General features: G+C 36.1%; 2 protein-coding genes and 1 pseudogene across 2 annotated transcripts in view; 2 read left to right on the top strand and 1 right to left on the bottom strand.

Moving 5' to 3' along the window:
- The window catches only part of LOC126551608 (uncharacterized), a 231092-nt gene that overhangs the window by 211933 nt on the left and 2709 nt on the right, over positions 1–16450 (top strand). The window lies entirely within an intron of this gene.
- On the bottom strand, positions 59–535 carry LOC126552540 (piggyBac transposable element-derived protein 4-like). The gene has a single exon (XM_050207260.1). The coding sequence runs from the start codon at positions 533–535 to the stop codon at positions 59–61; it is 477 nt and encodes a 158-aa protein (XP_050063217.1).
- LOC126551602 (putative nuclease HARBI1) lies at positions 841–2251 on the top strand (annotated as a pseudogene).

A 16450-nucleotide genomic window follows, 5' to 3' on the forward strand; every position in this document is an offset into this window, starting at 1 on the left:
TAAAAATAAATTACTTAAAATTTTATTCTTTTTGACGAATGTGTCGTAAAAAAACAATCTAAACATAAGGCTTAGAACATCTTATACACATAGTTTGCACTTTCCGAGTGACTTTTTGTGCATGCTGTCTTCCACCTTGCTTCGCCATCTCATTATAGCATTCGTAACATCTTCCTCTCTTGCAAGTAACTAGCTTATGGTTTTCTTCTTGACTTATTTGAGAAATTTCAGATTTTTGAATTAGTGATTTTAGAATAATCTCTCTAAATTCAGTAACGCCTATTTTGTTACCAGTAACAGTAGTGAACAAGGTTAGTGCATTTAATAAACTTGTGTTTAATAATATTTCAAACGCTACTTTGCGATACCACTTCAGTGATCGTCTAAGTGGTGAATGATATGATCCCCTTAAGTCCGAAATATCCACAAATCCTTTGGCTTTATTATAGTCAAATACCACTTTTGGTTTAACAATTTTATTACCATATTTGTTAGTAGTTTCTATAACGTTATCGTTGTGTTTAGTTGATAACATTAATACATCTCTCTTGTCCTTCCACTTCAATACTAGAATATTATTTTCATTTTTATTTGATATTATTTCCCCTTTCTTTAATTTTGCATTAAATAAGTATAGCATTACATATAAATGAATGCTGCTGCATTTTTTGTTTGTATTAATTCTATTACTATTGTATACAAATATCTTTTAAGCTTATTGTACCACGAGTACAGATTGTTAAATTTTCTTAATTCAAAAATAAAAAAAAAAAAATTTGAAATTTTCTACTCTCATTATTTTTTTTATACTTGTACTTTATACTCACCATGGAACTCATCATGGACCATGCTAAACTCTTTGAAGATGACGATAATGAACTTAACGAGTACGTAAACTATGTTCGAAGACCTTATACTATAAGATGTATGATCGATCATTTTAATAAATGGGATGACTACGATTTTAAAGTCAGATTTCGATTATCTAAAGAGACGGTTATTGAAGTTTTCAATACTACAAAACATTCCATTTCATCAAACTCGGATAGGTGTGTTATTATTTATATTTATATTATACCTGATTGCAAGTATATGCTTAGCCACGAAATAAGGTATTATTCATGGGCTAAGTATAATATATTTATTTAACAATGATTTATAATTTTGAACAGGAATCATGCTGTAACTCCGGCTCAAAGACTATTATTAACTTAACGGTTTTATGCCACGGGGAGCTATTTAATTAGTGCAGGTGATTGTATTGGGGTTAGCAAATCATCAGCATGCCTCATAGTTCGAGATGTAAGCCTGGCTATAGCTAACCTTCGTAAAGAGTATGTTCGAATGCCAGATAATGATTTTGAAATTAGGCAGTTACAAAAAGATTTTTATAAAATAGCGAAATTTCCATTAGTTATTGGGGCTATAGATTGCACCCATGTGAAAATTCAAAGTCCTGGTAAGTTGTGATGTATATTATACTCGTATGTAGGTATAATAATGTAGTTACCTATTATAATAATATAATGGTTGTTTGGATTTGTGATTATTTAAACATCTACCCTAAAAAATGGCATATCAAATTTTAAAACATATTATATAATTTTTAACAATCCAAATATACTAGTTTTAATTTTTATGAATAAACATGTTTAAAAAAAAAAATGAATCATTTATTTAAAGTGGCCCAAATGCTAAGTATTTTCGTAATCGAAAGTGGTGGTTCTCATTCAATGTCCAAACAGTGGTATCTTCAAAACTAAAAATTATGGATATAAATGTACGCTGGCCGGGTTCAACTCACGATTCAACTATATTCTCCAACTCAAAAATATACCAAGACTTACATTTTACAAAGAAATGGGGCAATAGTTTAATTGTTGCAGACTCTGGATATGCCAGTACAGACCATGTTGTAACCCCATTTCTTAATCCACAGCTTGGGCCAGAAAATGTTTACAATGAATTACAGATAAGAACTAGAAATCCAGTAGAGCGCACATATAGTGTTTGGAAACGTCGCTTTCCTATATTGTCCCTTGGACTGAGATTCCAAGCACATAAGGTGCAATCAGTTATCATTGCATGTTCAGTTCTTCATAACATAGCAATTGACAAAAATGATCAAATACCTTATGATAATTCAGTAATCCAATTACCAGAAGAAGTTTTAGAGAATATACCTATAATTCAAAATAATCAGACTAATGCTAGATCTCGATTATTGAATGAGTATTTTTCACAACTGTAACTAGTATTATAATAACAGTAATAATATACGATTAAAGTAAAATAATAAATAACTATTTATATTCATTAAAAACTTATACTAATAAACTAATCATTATTTAAATTTTATAACAAAAAATAAATCAATAGTAGCTAATAAAAAAAATTGAAAGATACTATATTTTTTAATACATAATTAAATAACAAAAAAATTAAAATTAAAAATAATCAAAAAGTTTGTTTACATTTTAATTATATATAATATATTTATGAAACTAACTATTTAATAATAAACTTTATTATTTAACCTATTTTTTGTTATTATTAACAAATGTAAAATAATTAAAATGTAATTTTTCAAAAATATAATTTAAGATTAAAAATCAATGTATTAAGTCTATTCATATATATTATTATATTTTCATTTAGAAGAATTGGCATATTCATTTTGAAGAATTAACATACGTAGCTCATGTTCTACTTTCATATGTTTAATCTTCAAATCGTGGATTTCTTTTGATTGCAAAAGTTCTTGTCTCACTAATTCCTCTTGCAATGCAACTAAACTTTTTTTTTTCTGTTAGTTCTACTATTTTTTGACAAGCCGATGAGTAACATATATTTTTTTTTTCAATGAAGGATCCGGTAAGAATGGGAATAAACAAAAAAATGAGACAGGAAAAGAGGTAAGAAATATAAAATAGACTTGGGTGGATCACTGTTCAGAATGTAAAATAAGGAGGAATTTAGGTTGTGGCGGATTTGTGGGAGGCAATGAAAGGAAATTTGGACTTTTTTTTAATTGATTATTTACAATGGACAAAAATTGAACAACGGATTATAATATGATCCCCTTTAATTAGCTTCAGATCAAACACTGCACAAAAGTAATTGGTTAGTGAATGGGGTACGTAAGGTATTAAGGTATAAAAACTTAGTGCCGTATTTATAGTTGATGCCTAAGATTAAGTATTGCTTAACATATTTATGATAATTTAAAAATAATGAAATAATAACTAAAGCAATGCTTAAGGTAGGTCTCGACCAACTTTAATTTAAATAATACATTTTCTTTTCTTAAGCCAAAGTCTCGTTTATGAATCTCATTTGAGTCATAAGTACAGCTTAAGGAATACTTATTCTCAAGCATCAACTATGAATACAGCCCTTAAAAACTGGGTACTCACTTCATATTATTGTTAATCTAGCTACAATGCTCGTTGGTTAATTGTATTTTAAAATAGACATGTACAAATCAACAAACCTTAGTTGCATACTTGCATGACAAAAGATGATATGAACCAGAATAAATAAAAAGCAAAACAAGAACTCATTAATTGACTATTAACTATTTATCAAATAACTAGTGTTGTACTGAATATTTTAAAAAGTTAATGATACACTACCCAAATAATTTTGAAAAATACTTTATATACTTAATTACAAGTTAAAATATTGTTAGTTGATATACTTAACAACAAAGTAAATATATTTAAAATACTTATTCAAACACCATAAATAAAATCTCATTAAATTCAAATTAGTTTTTAAACTATTTTGATGAAATACTTTACAATACTAATAATTACAAGTCCATAATTTTGATATTGTAATTATAAAAAAATTAAATTAGAATCAATTAATAATTCACACTGAATGTATTACACAATATAACTTACAAACTTCCAATTTAAAATAATTGGTTTTTAGCAACAGAATAAAAAATTTTAATTTTCCTTTTTATGAAACTAATCTTTAGTACTCACCTATTTGGCTGTTGATCTCTTTGTCTATCAATATTTATAATATTACTTAAATTTCAAATATCTGTCAAGTGGCCTACTCAAGACTCTAAGGAAGGGGTTACCAATTAATATTTATGGAATTCCTTTATGGTAATTTTGAAAAATTTTAAGGCCCGTCAAAACTTGATGATTCCTGCTCTAAGGTGTATCTAAAACCTGAAATGTGCATTAGCTACTTACCTGGTGTCGGTATATTATTGCTTAACTTAATACTTTTCCCGTTTGTTCTTTACAATTTTATTGAATCAGCTGGTACCCAAGTAGAAGTATTCGGTACTGTATTATTAAAAAAATACAATCAATAAACATATTTTAACTACTTTTATTTTACTTACTATTTTACTTACTATCATCAATATTTAAAGGAAAAACTGTAGTAATAGATGATTCTTCAACATCATCTTCATCAGTCATACCATTGCCATTATTGTGTAACTCTTGTAATTCGGATAAGAGGGGATCATAATGTTCATTTACCAGTATAGTATTTGAAATGTCTGCTATTTTGAGTTGAAAATAATTAATAAAATAATAGTTTAATTAACTACTTACTATCAATAGCATCTGAATCAAGACCACAGGGTACACCTTCTACTGAAACTTGTATGGTTCTAAATAACTCAGCCTCATATTCTGATGATAGTTCATGGATACTAAGAGCTGGTCCTCCACCCCATCACAAATAGTGCTGATTTTGGACACCTCATCGACTTCTTAATATTTTCGTATTTCATTTTTAAGCTGTTTCCATCTCTCGGCTGTAAAAATAATAATGATAATAATATATCAACAATAATTTTAATTAAATACTAGAAAAATGTGTTCCCTATAATTTATTGGTACTTACAGAACCACCAGTTTGGCTATTAAATTCTATAGCAATATTTTCCCAACGAATATGCGTCATTTCGACGCGGCAATCTTGACGCGCGTCAAATGGACGCGGCCATTCGGACGAACGGCAATTGGACGCATAGGTACGTCATTTCGACGCATGCAATTTTGATGCCACCACTTTTAGGCGCAAGTCAATTTTGACGCAAAACAAAAATATAATTTTATACTTATTACAATATTAAGTAAAATAATACGACGTTTGTTTACTGCTCGATAGTCTTTCAATTATTTTTGGAGTATGAATACTTCTTATTTAACAATAAATATAAGTTTGAATTCGCTTCATAATATTGAGCCACATAAGTATAGGTTAAAAAAAATAGTTTATAAAAATAAAATATTTATAACATACATGGGTATTAGCCAATTTCAACGTAAAAACCTAGTATCTGTATATCTGTAATCTGAATCCCAGACGAAAAGACTTTTTGACCGATTACGGTCATATATTTAATCTTTATACTGTAGTTTGTTAATCTATATGGTCACATAAATGGTACACATTTTATCATTATCTTAATATTACGGTTTGCCGTTCAATTATACCTGTACATCAGGGGTCGGCAACCTTTTTACCTACACGGGCCATAATTTGTTTCAGTTTTTAATGGAGGGCCGCATACAAAATTAAAATATTAAAAAATATAATTTTAACAAATAATACTAATATATTTACAGATAGCAACAAACATATTATGAATTTAACATTGCAGTTGTGCTTATTAACTAATTTTTAATTAAATACATTAGTAGAGACAATTTAAAAGTTTAAAAATAATTATTAATTAATTCTTGAATGCAATTTAGTATACAAATATTAAGTTACTAGTGTGATTTTTGAGGTTGAATTTTTCCCGCCAATTCATTTATATCCGCTTTTAAATTGGATGTTGATATCCTTAAAACAGCATTCAAGTGTTCATCGCTTAACCGTGAACAATATTTATTTTTTCGGAATTTAAGTATTGAGAATGTCTGTTCACAAATATATGTGCTACCAAAAGCAGTAATCATTTTTTTAGCAAAACTTTTAATGCCTTTAAAATCTATTTCAGAAAGACTTGAATAAAATATTTTTAGGTCATTACTTTCTTTAAAAGCATTTTTAAGAATATCGTTGTTTTGCAATTCTATGACTTCCATCTGTAAATTAGATTCAACATCGTCAATGTCGACAGAAAAGGGTTTTGAAACAATTTGATTTTATTCTCTTGTACGTAAAAATCAGAAAATCGTATTGAAATTCATTTTGTAGGTTTTCTATTATATTTAAAAAATTAATTTTTGTAGTTTCCCAATTTAAAGTTGATTTGGTTGATTCTAATACAGTTTTACAGCATACAAAATGATCCAAGTGCTGTTCATTAATATGTTTGTGTAATAATTTTAATTTCACTTGAAATGATTTTATATTTGAATACATATCTGACAACAATTTGTCTTTACCTTGCAGTTTTGTATTCAGCTCATTTAATAAAGTTGTTATATCAGTTAAAAATGCCAGATTAAGAACCCACTTTTCATTTGATAATTCTGGTACAATTTTACCTTTTTCTGACATAAAAATATTTATTTCATTTCGTAAAATAAAAAACCGTTTCAAAACCACACCTCTACTCAACCACCTTACTTCGGAAAAATATATTACATCCCCATATTCAGCATCGCATTCTTCCAAAAATATTTTGAATTGACGATGTGCCAAAGCATTTTTGCGTATGTAGTTAACCGTCGATACTACAATATTCATTACATCTTTCCATGCTAAAACTTTGCAACATAATGCCTCTTGATGTATGATGCAATGAAATATCATAGGTGCTTCATGTCTTTCTTCCACCATTTTCGCATTTATTCTCCCAATTAATCCTTTATTAATTCCACTCATATTTCTACCACCGTCTGTAGTAACACTAACTAGTTTGTTCCAACTTAATCCAAGTTTTTTAAATGTTTTGTCAATTTCGATAAATAAGTCTTCTCCCGTTGTAGTTCCCTTCAAACTACATAATTCAGCTAATTCTTCAGAAATATTGAAATTAAAATCAATTCCTCGAATAAATATTAATAACTGAGCAGTATCACAAACATCAGTACTTTCGTCAGTTGCGATAGAAAAACAATCAAATTTAGAAACTTTTTCTTTCAGTTTGAATATTAAATTTGTTCCTAACTCTTCGGTACGTCTAACACAGGTCCTAGCTGAGAGACTGATGTCTTCAAATTGTTTTTTTTTCTCAGGGCATATTTCATTACAACGGCTAACATACATTTTTTTATAAACTCAGAGTCGTTGAATGGACGATTACACTTGGCTATCATTTCAGCAACTACGAAACTAGCTCGTACTCCTGATTCGTTTTGATTATGTTGTAATTTAAAACTATTTTGTTGACTAGTTAATGAACTTTTAAATTGTTTATTTTAATCTGTCTAAGATCACCAGTGAGAGTGTCAAATTTTAATTTATGCTCTGTTTCATAGTGACGTTTAACATTATACTCTTTTACAGTTAAAATGGTTTTTTTTGCAAATTAAACATAATAGTTTACCTTTATTTTCGATAAAAAAATATAAATCTGTCCATGATTCGTTGAATGTACGATGTTCATCACTAATTTTACGTTTTTTTGACATTGAATTGATAGGTTATTATAAAACAGTTGAAATTTAAACTTCACGTTGGAATGTTTCGAAACGAATTGCACTAAGCCACTAAGGCCATAACCAATACGTATTTGTCGTATTCGACGATATATACATTACATAAGATTAGATTACGTTTTCGATCATCGCATTGATTAAATATTATTTATATATTTTATAATAATTTAAGCTACAAAATTAAAATTTTAAATACCATGAATTATATTTGGAGGGCCGCAACAAAAAGTTCCGAGGGCCGCATGCGGCCCGCGGGCCGCGGGTTGCCGGTGCCTGCTGTACATTAATACACGGGTGCGTTAGTGTGCTTTATATCGTGTAGTGAGTCGTACGCTTTTAAAAATTATCAACTACCTATACCTACATCTGTTAGTGTGCTTTATATATTTTAACTTGTAAAAAAAAAAAAAAATTATAACATGCCATTGGAGTTTGTAAAAAGCTAACGGGGAAAAGATCTCCTTGTTCATGGTGGATTTGTTTATAAAAAAGATAGAGAAGGTAAAGAAAAAATGATATGGAGATGCAACGAAATTAAAAATTGTCCAGGACGAGCACATACAATGCAAGGTATATATTATTTCTTTATGTATTTATTTTTATTTTTCATATTTTGATAATGTTAGACACTTCTGTGTCTGTTAAAAGAACTAAGGAAAAATCCAAAATTATTATTAATAATTGATTATAAATATAACTTACTCGAATAGTTATGGTTTTTTTTATAAGTACCTACATATTGTAGACTATTAGTGACCATTTTTAACACTCAATTGTACTTGTAGGAGAAATAATAAAATCCATAGATCATAATCATGTAAAAGACGTTGCAAAAATTTAAGCTAAGAAAACTATAAATTTAATAAAAGAATATGCAATAACAACAATAACAACTACAAGAGCTATACTGGGAGAAACGTCAGCACAGGTAATAAAATATTATTATTTATATTTATATAATATTAAGCCCCCCAGCGGGCCACAGCACGTAATCAAATCACACCAAATGAAAATGTGTTAACTCTACTAATCACCTATTTCGAAACTACGTGGATCGGAATTTTGGACAGGAGAGGTCGACGTCGACAACCACAATATCCTATCGAAATATGGAATTGTTCAGAACGTCTTCAATCTGATCTGCCGAAAACCATTAATAGTATTGAGGGCTGGCATAATGCATTTTCGGCATTAATAAATTGTAAAAAACCAGTCATATGGAAGTTTATAAGTGCATTGCAAAGAGATGAAAGTTTAACAAAAGTAATAAAAGAACAACTAATTGCTGGGTATGCACCAACTAAAAATAAGAAGTACAAATAGACTCATCCAAAAGATTAATTCAAATATGTACAAATGCAAGTGATATTACAACCGACGAAGTGCTTCGAGGGATTGCGCACAATTTAAAATTTTATAAATAATTAAATTGAATAATATTTTCTACAAATGATATATTTTTATAAACTATAAACTATTTTATTAACCTATATTTATGTGGCTCAATATTAAGAAGCAAATTCAAACTTAACAAAGTATAATATAATAATGTTATAGTATATAATATAATATAGTATAAAAAGTTACAAATAGTAAAAAAACATACGTCGTATTATTTTACTTAATATTATATAAATAAGTATAAAATTATATTTTTGTTTTGCGTCAAAATTGACTTGCGCCTAAAAGTGGTGGCGTCAAAATTGCATGCGTCGAAATGACGTATGCGTCCAATTGTCGTTCGTCCAAATGGCCGCGTCCATTTGACGCGCGTCAAGATTGCCGCGTCGAAATGACGGGACACCTTTCCCAACACTTCTCCTTGTCTTTCCAGGTAACAGCATTGGACGTTTTATTTTCCAATACTGCTTTCCTGGAAAGAGCAATTTTTAACAAAAGTTCTTTATTGGAAAAACTGAAATTAGATGAACGTTTTCTTTTGATTGATGAACTTATTATAGAAAAAATGTATTGTAAAAGTATTATGTAACAAATTAATAATTATGTAAAGATCACGATTCACGGTAAATACACAACAATCACTTTCAATTTTCAAAACACAATCACTGATACTAACAAAAACAAATAAGCAAAATAATAAAATATAATAGTGATCATACACTTTTTGCAGTATGACCACTCGTAAAATCAATATATCTTATGAATGGTCATACTGTAAAAAGTGTATTATCTTATTTTGTTTTTGCTATTATCAGTGATTGTGTTTTGAAAGTGCCAGTTGCGAGTTGATTTTACATTATACGTTTGTAGACTTGTACTTTGTAGTTGTGTAAGTGAAGAATATAAAATGAGTGGGTTAAGTAAAAGGAAACGTTCCAATACTTTCAGTTTTACCGAAAAGGAACTTTTATTAAAAATTGATCTTTCCAGGAAAACAGTGTTGGAAAATAAATCATCCAATGCTGTTACCTGGAAAGACAAAGAAAAGACTTGGGGAGAAATTGCTGAACAATATAATAGCCAATCACCAGGATCTGTAAGAATATATCATATTTTTGTACAATTGGTAATTAGTAGGTAAGTATTTAATTCATTTTACTTTAATAGCCAAGAACTGCAAGTTATTTAAAACAAAAATATGACAACATAAAAAAAAATTTAAGAGGTAACAAATCTCAGCTTTTTGTTACTGGTGGTGGTCCTTTTAAAAATTTATCTGAACCTTCTACAGAACTTGAATCAGAACTATTCAGAACTATTCAAGTATCTGTTGAAGGAATTAACTGTGCATTTGATTCTAACGTCATAAGTAAGTTAATTTACATTTTAATTTATTTAATTACAGTTACTTTTTTCTCAGTTCGATCATATCATGACTATATGTTATAATAATTAATTATTTGAGAAAACAATAATTGTAAATATTTAGTAAATTATGTATTATACTAAACAGCAGATAATTCAAATGGAATCATTGATCCAGTGTATGATCAATTTGAAATAGAAGTTTGGCCAACTGATGAAAATAATAAAAGCGGAGACCTTATCACAGAAGACATTTTGCAATCAAATACTAATGTCATACAAAGTGAGTTATATAAAATCAAAAGAAAAGAAATTACAACATTACTATAAACAGAATTAACTTAGCTCTTCTTTTATTATAGTACCAAGTGTATCAACGTGGACTTCTTCTGATTCTGTAAAATTAACCTTTTTTTTTTTTTTTAACGGTATCGTAGAGGGGCCAGAGACACCCGCAGGTATTTCGTCAGCTCCCCCCACATCATTTATTGACCACAGATCTTACAATATTAATGTATATACATAGACTTTACAATCTATTTACAGTCTATTTACATGCAGTAGATGGCCCTACACCATCCAAGAAGCAGCCTTCGGCCCACAACAAAGAAGGCTTAACTACAAGGTTTTACTCTTGACGTTGTCGCTCCCTCTCCTCCGCTTCTCTCTTCGTCAGCACCTCCTTCACGAACTGCACCACCGCCGTCCAGTTGCTCCTCGACTCCAGCATCTTCCCCACAACGGTCTCGGGAGTGAATGGGTCGTTGATTACAGCCTTAAGCTTCATTCTCCGACGCCACCACCTGTCGCACAGGAAGAACGCGTGCTCCGCGTCGTCCACTGGCGCGAGACAGTCCACACACCCGGGGTTGTCCAACTTGCGAATCCGGTGCAGATACTGGCCGAAACATCCGTGTCCCGACAGGAACTGCGTCAGGTGGAAGTTCGTCGTCAGCCCGTGGCTCCTAGCGCACCAGGCACGGACGTCCGGGATCAACCGCCTCGTCCAGCTTCCCTTTTCTTCCAATGACCATCTCTCCTGCCATGCCTCCATGGTGTCGGTTCTCGGATCGTTGTCTCTTGATGGGGCCGCGGGGGCCCGTCTCCGGTCGAACGTCGCCTCTCTCTCCTTTGCCAGGAGGTCTGCCGGCGGCGTTGATGCGATCACGTTCGTGGCCGCCTCGGAGACGGTGCGGTACGCGCACACGCAACGGAGAAGAACTCTCCGTTGACCTCTGTTTAGGGTCCTGACGTTCCCCGGCACGAGTTCCAGCGTATGCGCCCAGCTAGGGGCTCCGTACAGGAGCACGGAGTGCACCACCGACGACAGGAGCCGCCGTTGGTCCTCTCGGGGCCCACACACGTTCGGCATGATCCTGGCTAACTGGTTCCCGATCTCCGCTGCTCTGGCTGCCGCTTTCTTCACCTGGCCCTTGAACAGCATCGACTTATCCACCACCATCCCGAGATAGGTCATCTCGGTCGAGAGCTGGACGTCGCTGCCGCACACTTTGATCGCTGGCTGAGTGTACTTGTACCTCGACGTGAAGAGGACGGCTTCCGTCTTCTCCACCGCGATCTGGAGGCCGAGGTCGGTGATCCGCCGCTCCACCAAGGACAGTGCTTCGTTCGTCACAGCTTCCAACTCCTGGGTCGACTTGACCCAGGTGACCAACATCGTGTCGTCCGCGAATCCCAGCAGCTTGGATCCGCTGGGCAGCTCGGTTCTAAGGACGGTGTCAAATGTAGCGTTCCATAGGAGGGGGCCCACGACGGAACCCTGGGGCACGCCTCCGGTGATGTCGATCTCCAGAGTACCACCCTCCGCGCAGTGTGCGTGCACGGTTCCCGTTCTCCCGGAGAAGTACGACCGGAACATGTTCTGCAGGTACTGCGGGACGCTCCATCCCGGCAAGGCATCCATGATTTCCGACCACTTGATGGAATTGAACGCGTTTTTGATGTCGATGCTGACGGCGACACAATACTTACCTCCGTCGACTCCTTCCAAGATGTTTTTCTCCAACTCCCGCACCGCGTCGTCCGCGGACTTGCCTTTCCTAAATTCAAACTGATTGGCCGACAGCCCACCGCTATTTGACATGTGGTCCTCGAGACTTCGCGCGAGCAGGAATTCGAGGATTTTGCCAACGTCGTTCAGCAGGCAGAGGGGTCTGTAGGAAGAGGGCACACCGTCTGGCTTGTTCCCTTTCTTCAGCAGCACCACTCTGGAGGTCTTCCACTCCGCAGGGAACGTTCCTCTGCGGAGGCAGCTGTTGTACAGGTCCAGCAAGATGTTCGGGTGCGCCTTGTGTACCGCTTGCAGTATCTTGCCGGTGAGTCCGTCCGGGCCGGGGGCTTTGTTCTTGCTGCCCGCCCTCTCCACTGCTGCGTCCACTTCCAAAGCCGTGAACGGGACTACTGGATCCGCAGGAACCAGCGGGCCGTCCGTTCTCTCTTGATGTCTCGGGAACAGGGTGTCGACAACCGTCTGCAGAGTCTCGTGTTTCATCGAAGCCGTTGGTAGGGGACCTCTCAGCTTGCGCATCACCAGTTTGTACGGCTTTCCGAACGGATCGGCGTCCACTGAGGAGATGAGCTCTTTCCATCACGTCCTCTTGCTGCGCTAGATGGCGATCTTCAGCAGCTTTTTGGCTTCCCGGTACGCGCCGTTGGTCGCGGCGAGCTCTGCTTCAGCCCGTTCAACGTCGAACTCCTGTTTCAGGCGGCTTCTTAGTCTTGACACTCGGGCGTTCATCCTCGTCACCCGGCGTTTGGCCCTGGTGCAGTCGGCGCGGAGAGCCTCGATGTCCGCGTTCCACCAATGAACGGGAGGCTTCCTCGGGTTCGGCGTCCGACGGGCGGGAAAGGCGAAGTCGCAAGCGGCTGAGACCCTCGACCGAAGTGCGGAGGCCCCACGCTCAGCGTCCTGCCAGTCCCGGGGGCTGTCTTCTTCGAGCCACTCGGCCGGGATCAGTCCGGCTAGGAAGGTGTTGTTGGCGACACTGCCCGCGGTGTTCCAGACGCGTGGGGCGACGTTGGTCGCAGGAGTGACCCTGTGTTGATCACGTCCGGGTGTCAGGGAGAACCTGAAGTAGTGGTGGTCGCTGTTGTTGAACACCGACTCCAGTACTCTCCAGTCTGCGATGCGAGCTGCCGAGCGGAGCAGGTCCTGGAAGTCTTCGATGGGCTTGTTGGGCGACGCGTAGCAGCAGTACACTTGGACGCCTTTGAGCCGGGCTGACACAAACTCGGGGTCACTGATGACGTTGGCCACCGTTACCCCCGTGTTCGCGACATAGTTGGCTGCCTTCCGTTGTCCGGCGCTCGCGTGCCAAGCACTGGAGTTTGGATCCGCCTTGTAGGAGTCGCTGATCAGGGCGACGTCGACTCTCTCTTCAACCATGAATTGCGCGACGAGGTCTTGTGCCACGCGACAGTGGTTGAGGTTGCACTGCACGAAGTTGAGTCCCATCACTCCGTTCTGCAGGCGCCTCACGTCTTGAAGTTGAGGGCTGCGGCTGCTGCTGTTGTTGTGTCTGCTTCTGGAGGGCGCAGTCCTTCACCAGGTGGTCGTCCTTCTAGCATCTTTGGCAGCGGCGGGGCTTGGCCTCGCCCCGGCACTCGGCAGCTAGATGCCCTTTTCCTTGGCAGCGGAAGCACGTTGGCTGGTTGTTAGCCAACAGCTTGACCCTGCACCTGGTCCACTCCACGGTGACCGCTTTCTTCTCCGCCAGCGTGATGGCGTCCTTCAGCGGCAAATGGAGGCTCGCAACAAACTCTCCTCTTCCTCCAGAGTTCTTTCGGATAGTCACGTTCTCGGAGGTGACTCCGCTAACTCCGGTGACTCCCGCCCGCGTGACGCCGGCGATGACGTCCTCAGCCTCTGCCCATTCCGGAACTCCTAGCAGTAGGACGGGCGTACGGGGCTCGGGTAGCCTTACCCTGGCCGCGTCTCATACCACCTCGCGGATCTTCCCGGCTAGTAGAGTGGCTTTTTCATTCCCCTCAACCTCGAGGAGAATACCGCCCGCCCTGGTCTTCCTTGTCGTCAGGACCTTGACTCCAAGTGACTGAAGGTTGATCGATCCCGACACCTTCATCACGGAGGCTAGGGAGCCTCCTTCAGCCGGGCGGTCGATGGTGACCGCCATGGATCGCGGAGCCCGCTTCCGCAGTAGCGCCACTTGGTCGGTGGCCGATCGTGGTTGTCGGGCCGGCTTCGGTGGCCTCTTCTTCCTCACGACCTCGCTCCATGACTGTTGCTGCTAGGGCTGCTGCTGCGGTTCCTGCTGCATCTGTTGCCGCTGCCGGTGCTGCACCTCAAGCTGCACTGGTCGCTGGTTCTTCTTCTGCAGCTGTTGGGGCTGCTTCTGTTGCTGCTGCCGTTTCTAGTAGTATACATTTGTATGTTCTGCGCACTTTTGACTGCGGAGATTGCAAATTTTTAAGGGGGATTTTTCCCCTCAAACTTTTTTTTTCTCCGCTCTACCAGACTGCGGTGATTTTAAAATTTTTAGGTGGATTTTCCCCCTCAAACTTTTTTTTCTCCGCTGTACCAGTAAAAAAACACTGATTTTCAAAAACCATAATGTATGTTCTGCGCACTTTTGACTGCGGAGATTGTAAAATTTTAAGGGGGATTTTCCCCCTCAAACTTTTTTTTTCTCCGCTGTACTAGTAAAAAACACTGATTTAAAAAAATTTAAAACCATTATTTTTTCCCCTGTTACACATAAAGTTTAAACAGTGTATACACTATTTATTTCCCGTGTATCACAGACGGAGTATTCCGCTACAACCAATAAATTTTTTTCTATGTTACACATAAAGTTTAAGCAGTGTATATACACACTTCATAATTATATTTTTTAGTCATGTTTTTTTTTAAAAAAAAAAATAATACGTTTTGGTTCAAAATAAAAAATATATATTTATATGTATTGTCTCATTATTCTAAATTAATTTTAAATTGATTAAACTAGTTTTCTTACTTCTCTAGTAAAAGGTACATATTCTACAATGCGATCATGAATTAATAAACAATAAGCAGTTACACCTGAAAGAGATTCTGATGCTTCAATTTCTAATTGAACATCTACTGATGAAGCTGTAGCTGAATCATTCTGTTTTGACGTATCGATAACAATAATTGGAGCTTGCGTTAGAAATGTAGATGGGCTTAATATCGGGTTCCGAATACTTTTTTCATAGTACGATTCTTGAAACGATGTATACATATCATATAATAAGGTAAAATATTTTAGCAAAATCCAAATTTAAATTATCATAAGGATATGCTATTGAGTTTAAAAATACTTTTACATTAGTTATATTACAATGATCGAATACACCACAATCTTTTTCTAACGAATTTTTACGTCCCTTTTGTAATCCGATTATAATGAATCGAGGTTTTTCTAATTTTGAAGCAGTTTTTAGGTTCCATACAACTTTTTTTGTGGTTCCGAGTTCAGGATATTCAAAAGTTTCAAAAGATCTGAACGGGATAAACAAACTTTTTTCTTTTTCAATAAGTTTTAATAATTTTAACCTTTCTTCATCATCAACAGTAATATGTGGAACCTTCCAAACTATTTTTTTCAAAACAACTTTTCCAGAATTTGTACTTCCACTAGTAATTACTTTTAGAGCGTTTAAATCGCTATGACTTCGAGTTAATATTAGTTCTAATCTAGAATTAACTAATATCTTTTTAAAGTCTTCAAATAGACCTAACCAATATTTTAACGGAATGCATGCACTAAATTCTCCATTACTATTTGCTGGGTTTGAACTATTTTTAAATATCCAACCAGCATTTTCATAACAATTATAATTATCAGGTGTACCTGATAGATAACCTTTTAACGAACTGGTAATACCAAGTACACGTGTACTATCTACTTCTATTCCATTGATTTCAAGTCGTATTTGTTCAAAGAGATAGGAAAAACCGTTATTAGTAAGTTTTACTTTTCCAGCATCTGATACTTCACCTTCTAAATATATAAAGCTTTCATTCAGATACGGATAAACATCTGTTTGTTGGATTGATATACGTATTTCATCATTATTATTAAATGAAG

Source organism: Aphis gossypii, chromosome X (genome assembly GCF_020184175.1).
Source record: "Aphis gossypii isolate Hap1 chromosome X, ASM2018417v2, whole genome shotgun sequence".
In the NCBI taxonomy this organism is placed as follows: domain Eukaryota; kingdom Metazoa; phylum Arthropoda; class Insecta; order Hemiptera; family Aphididae; genus Aphis; species Aphis gossypii.

Bases quoted from the DNA above. Each gene is read 5' to 3' on its own strand.
- LOC126552540 (XM_050207260.1), bottom strand. From the start codon at position 535: ATGTTATCAACTAAACACAACGATAACGTTATAGAAACTACTAACAAA.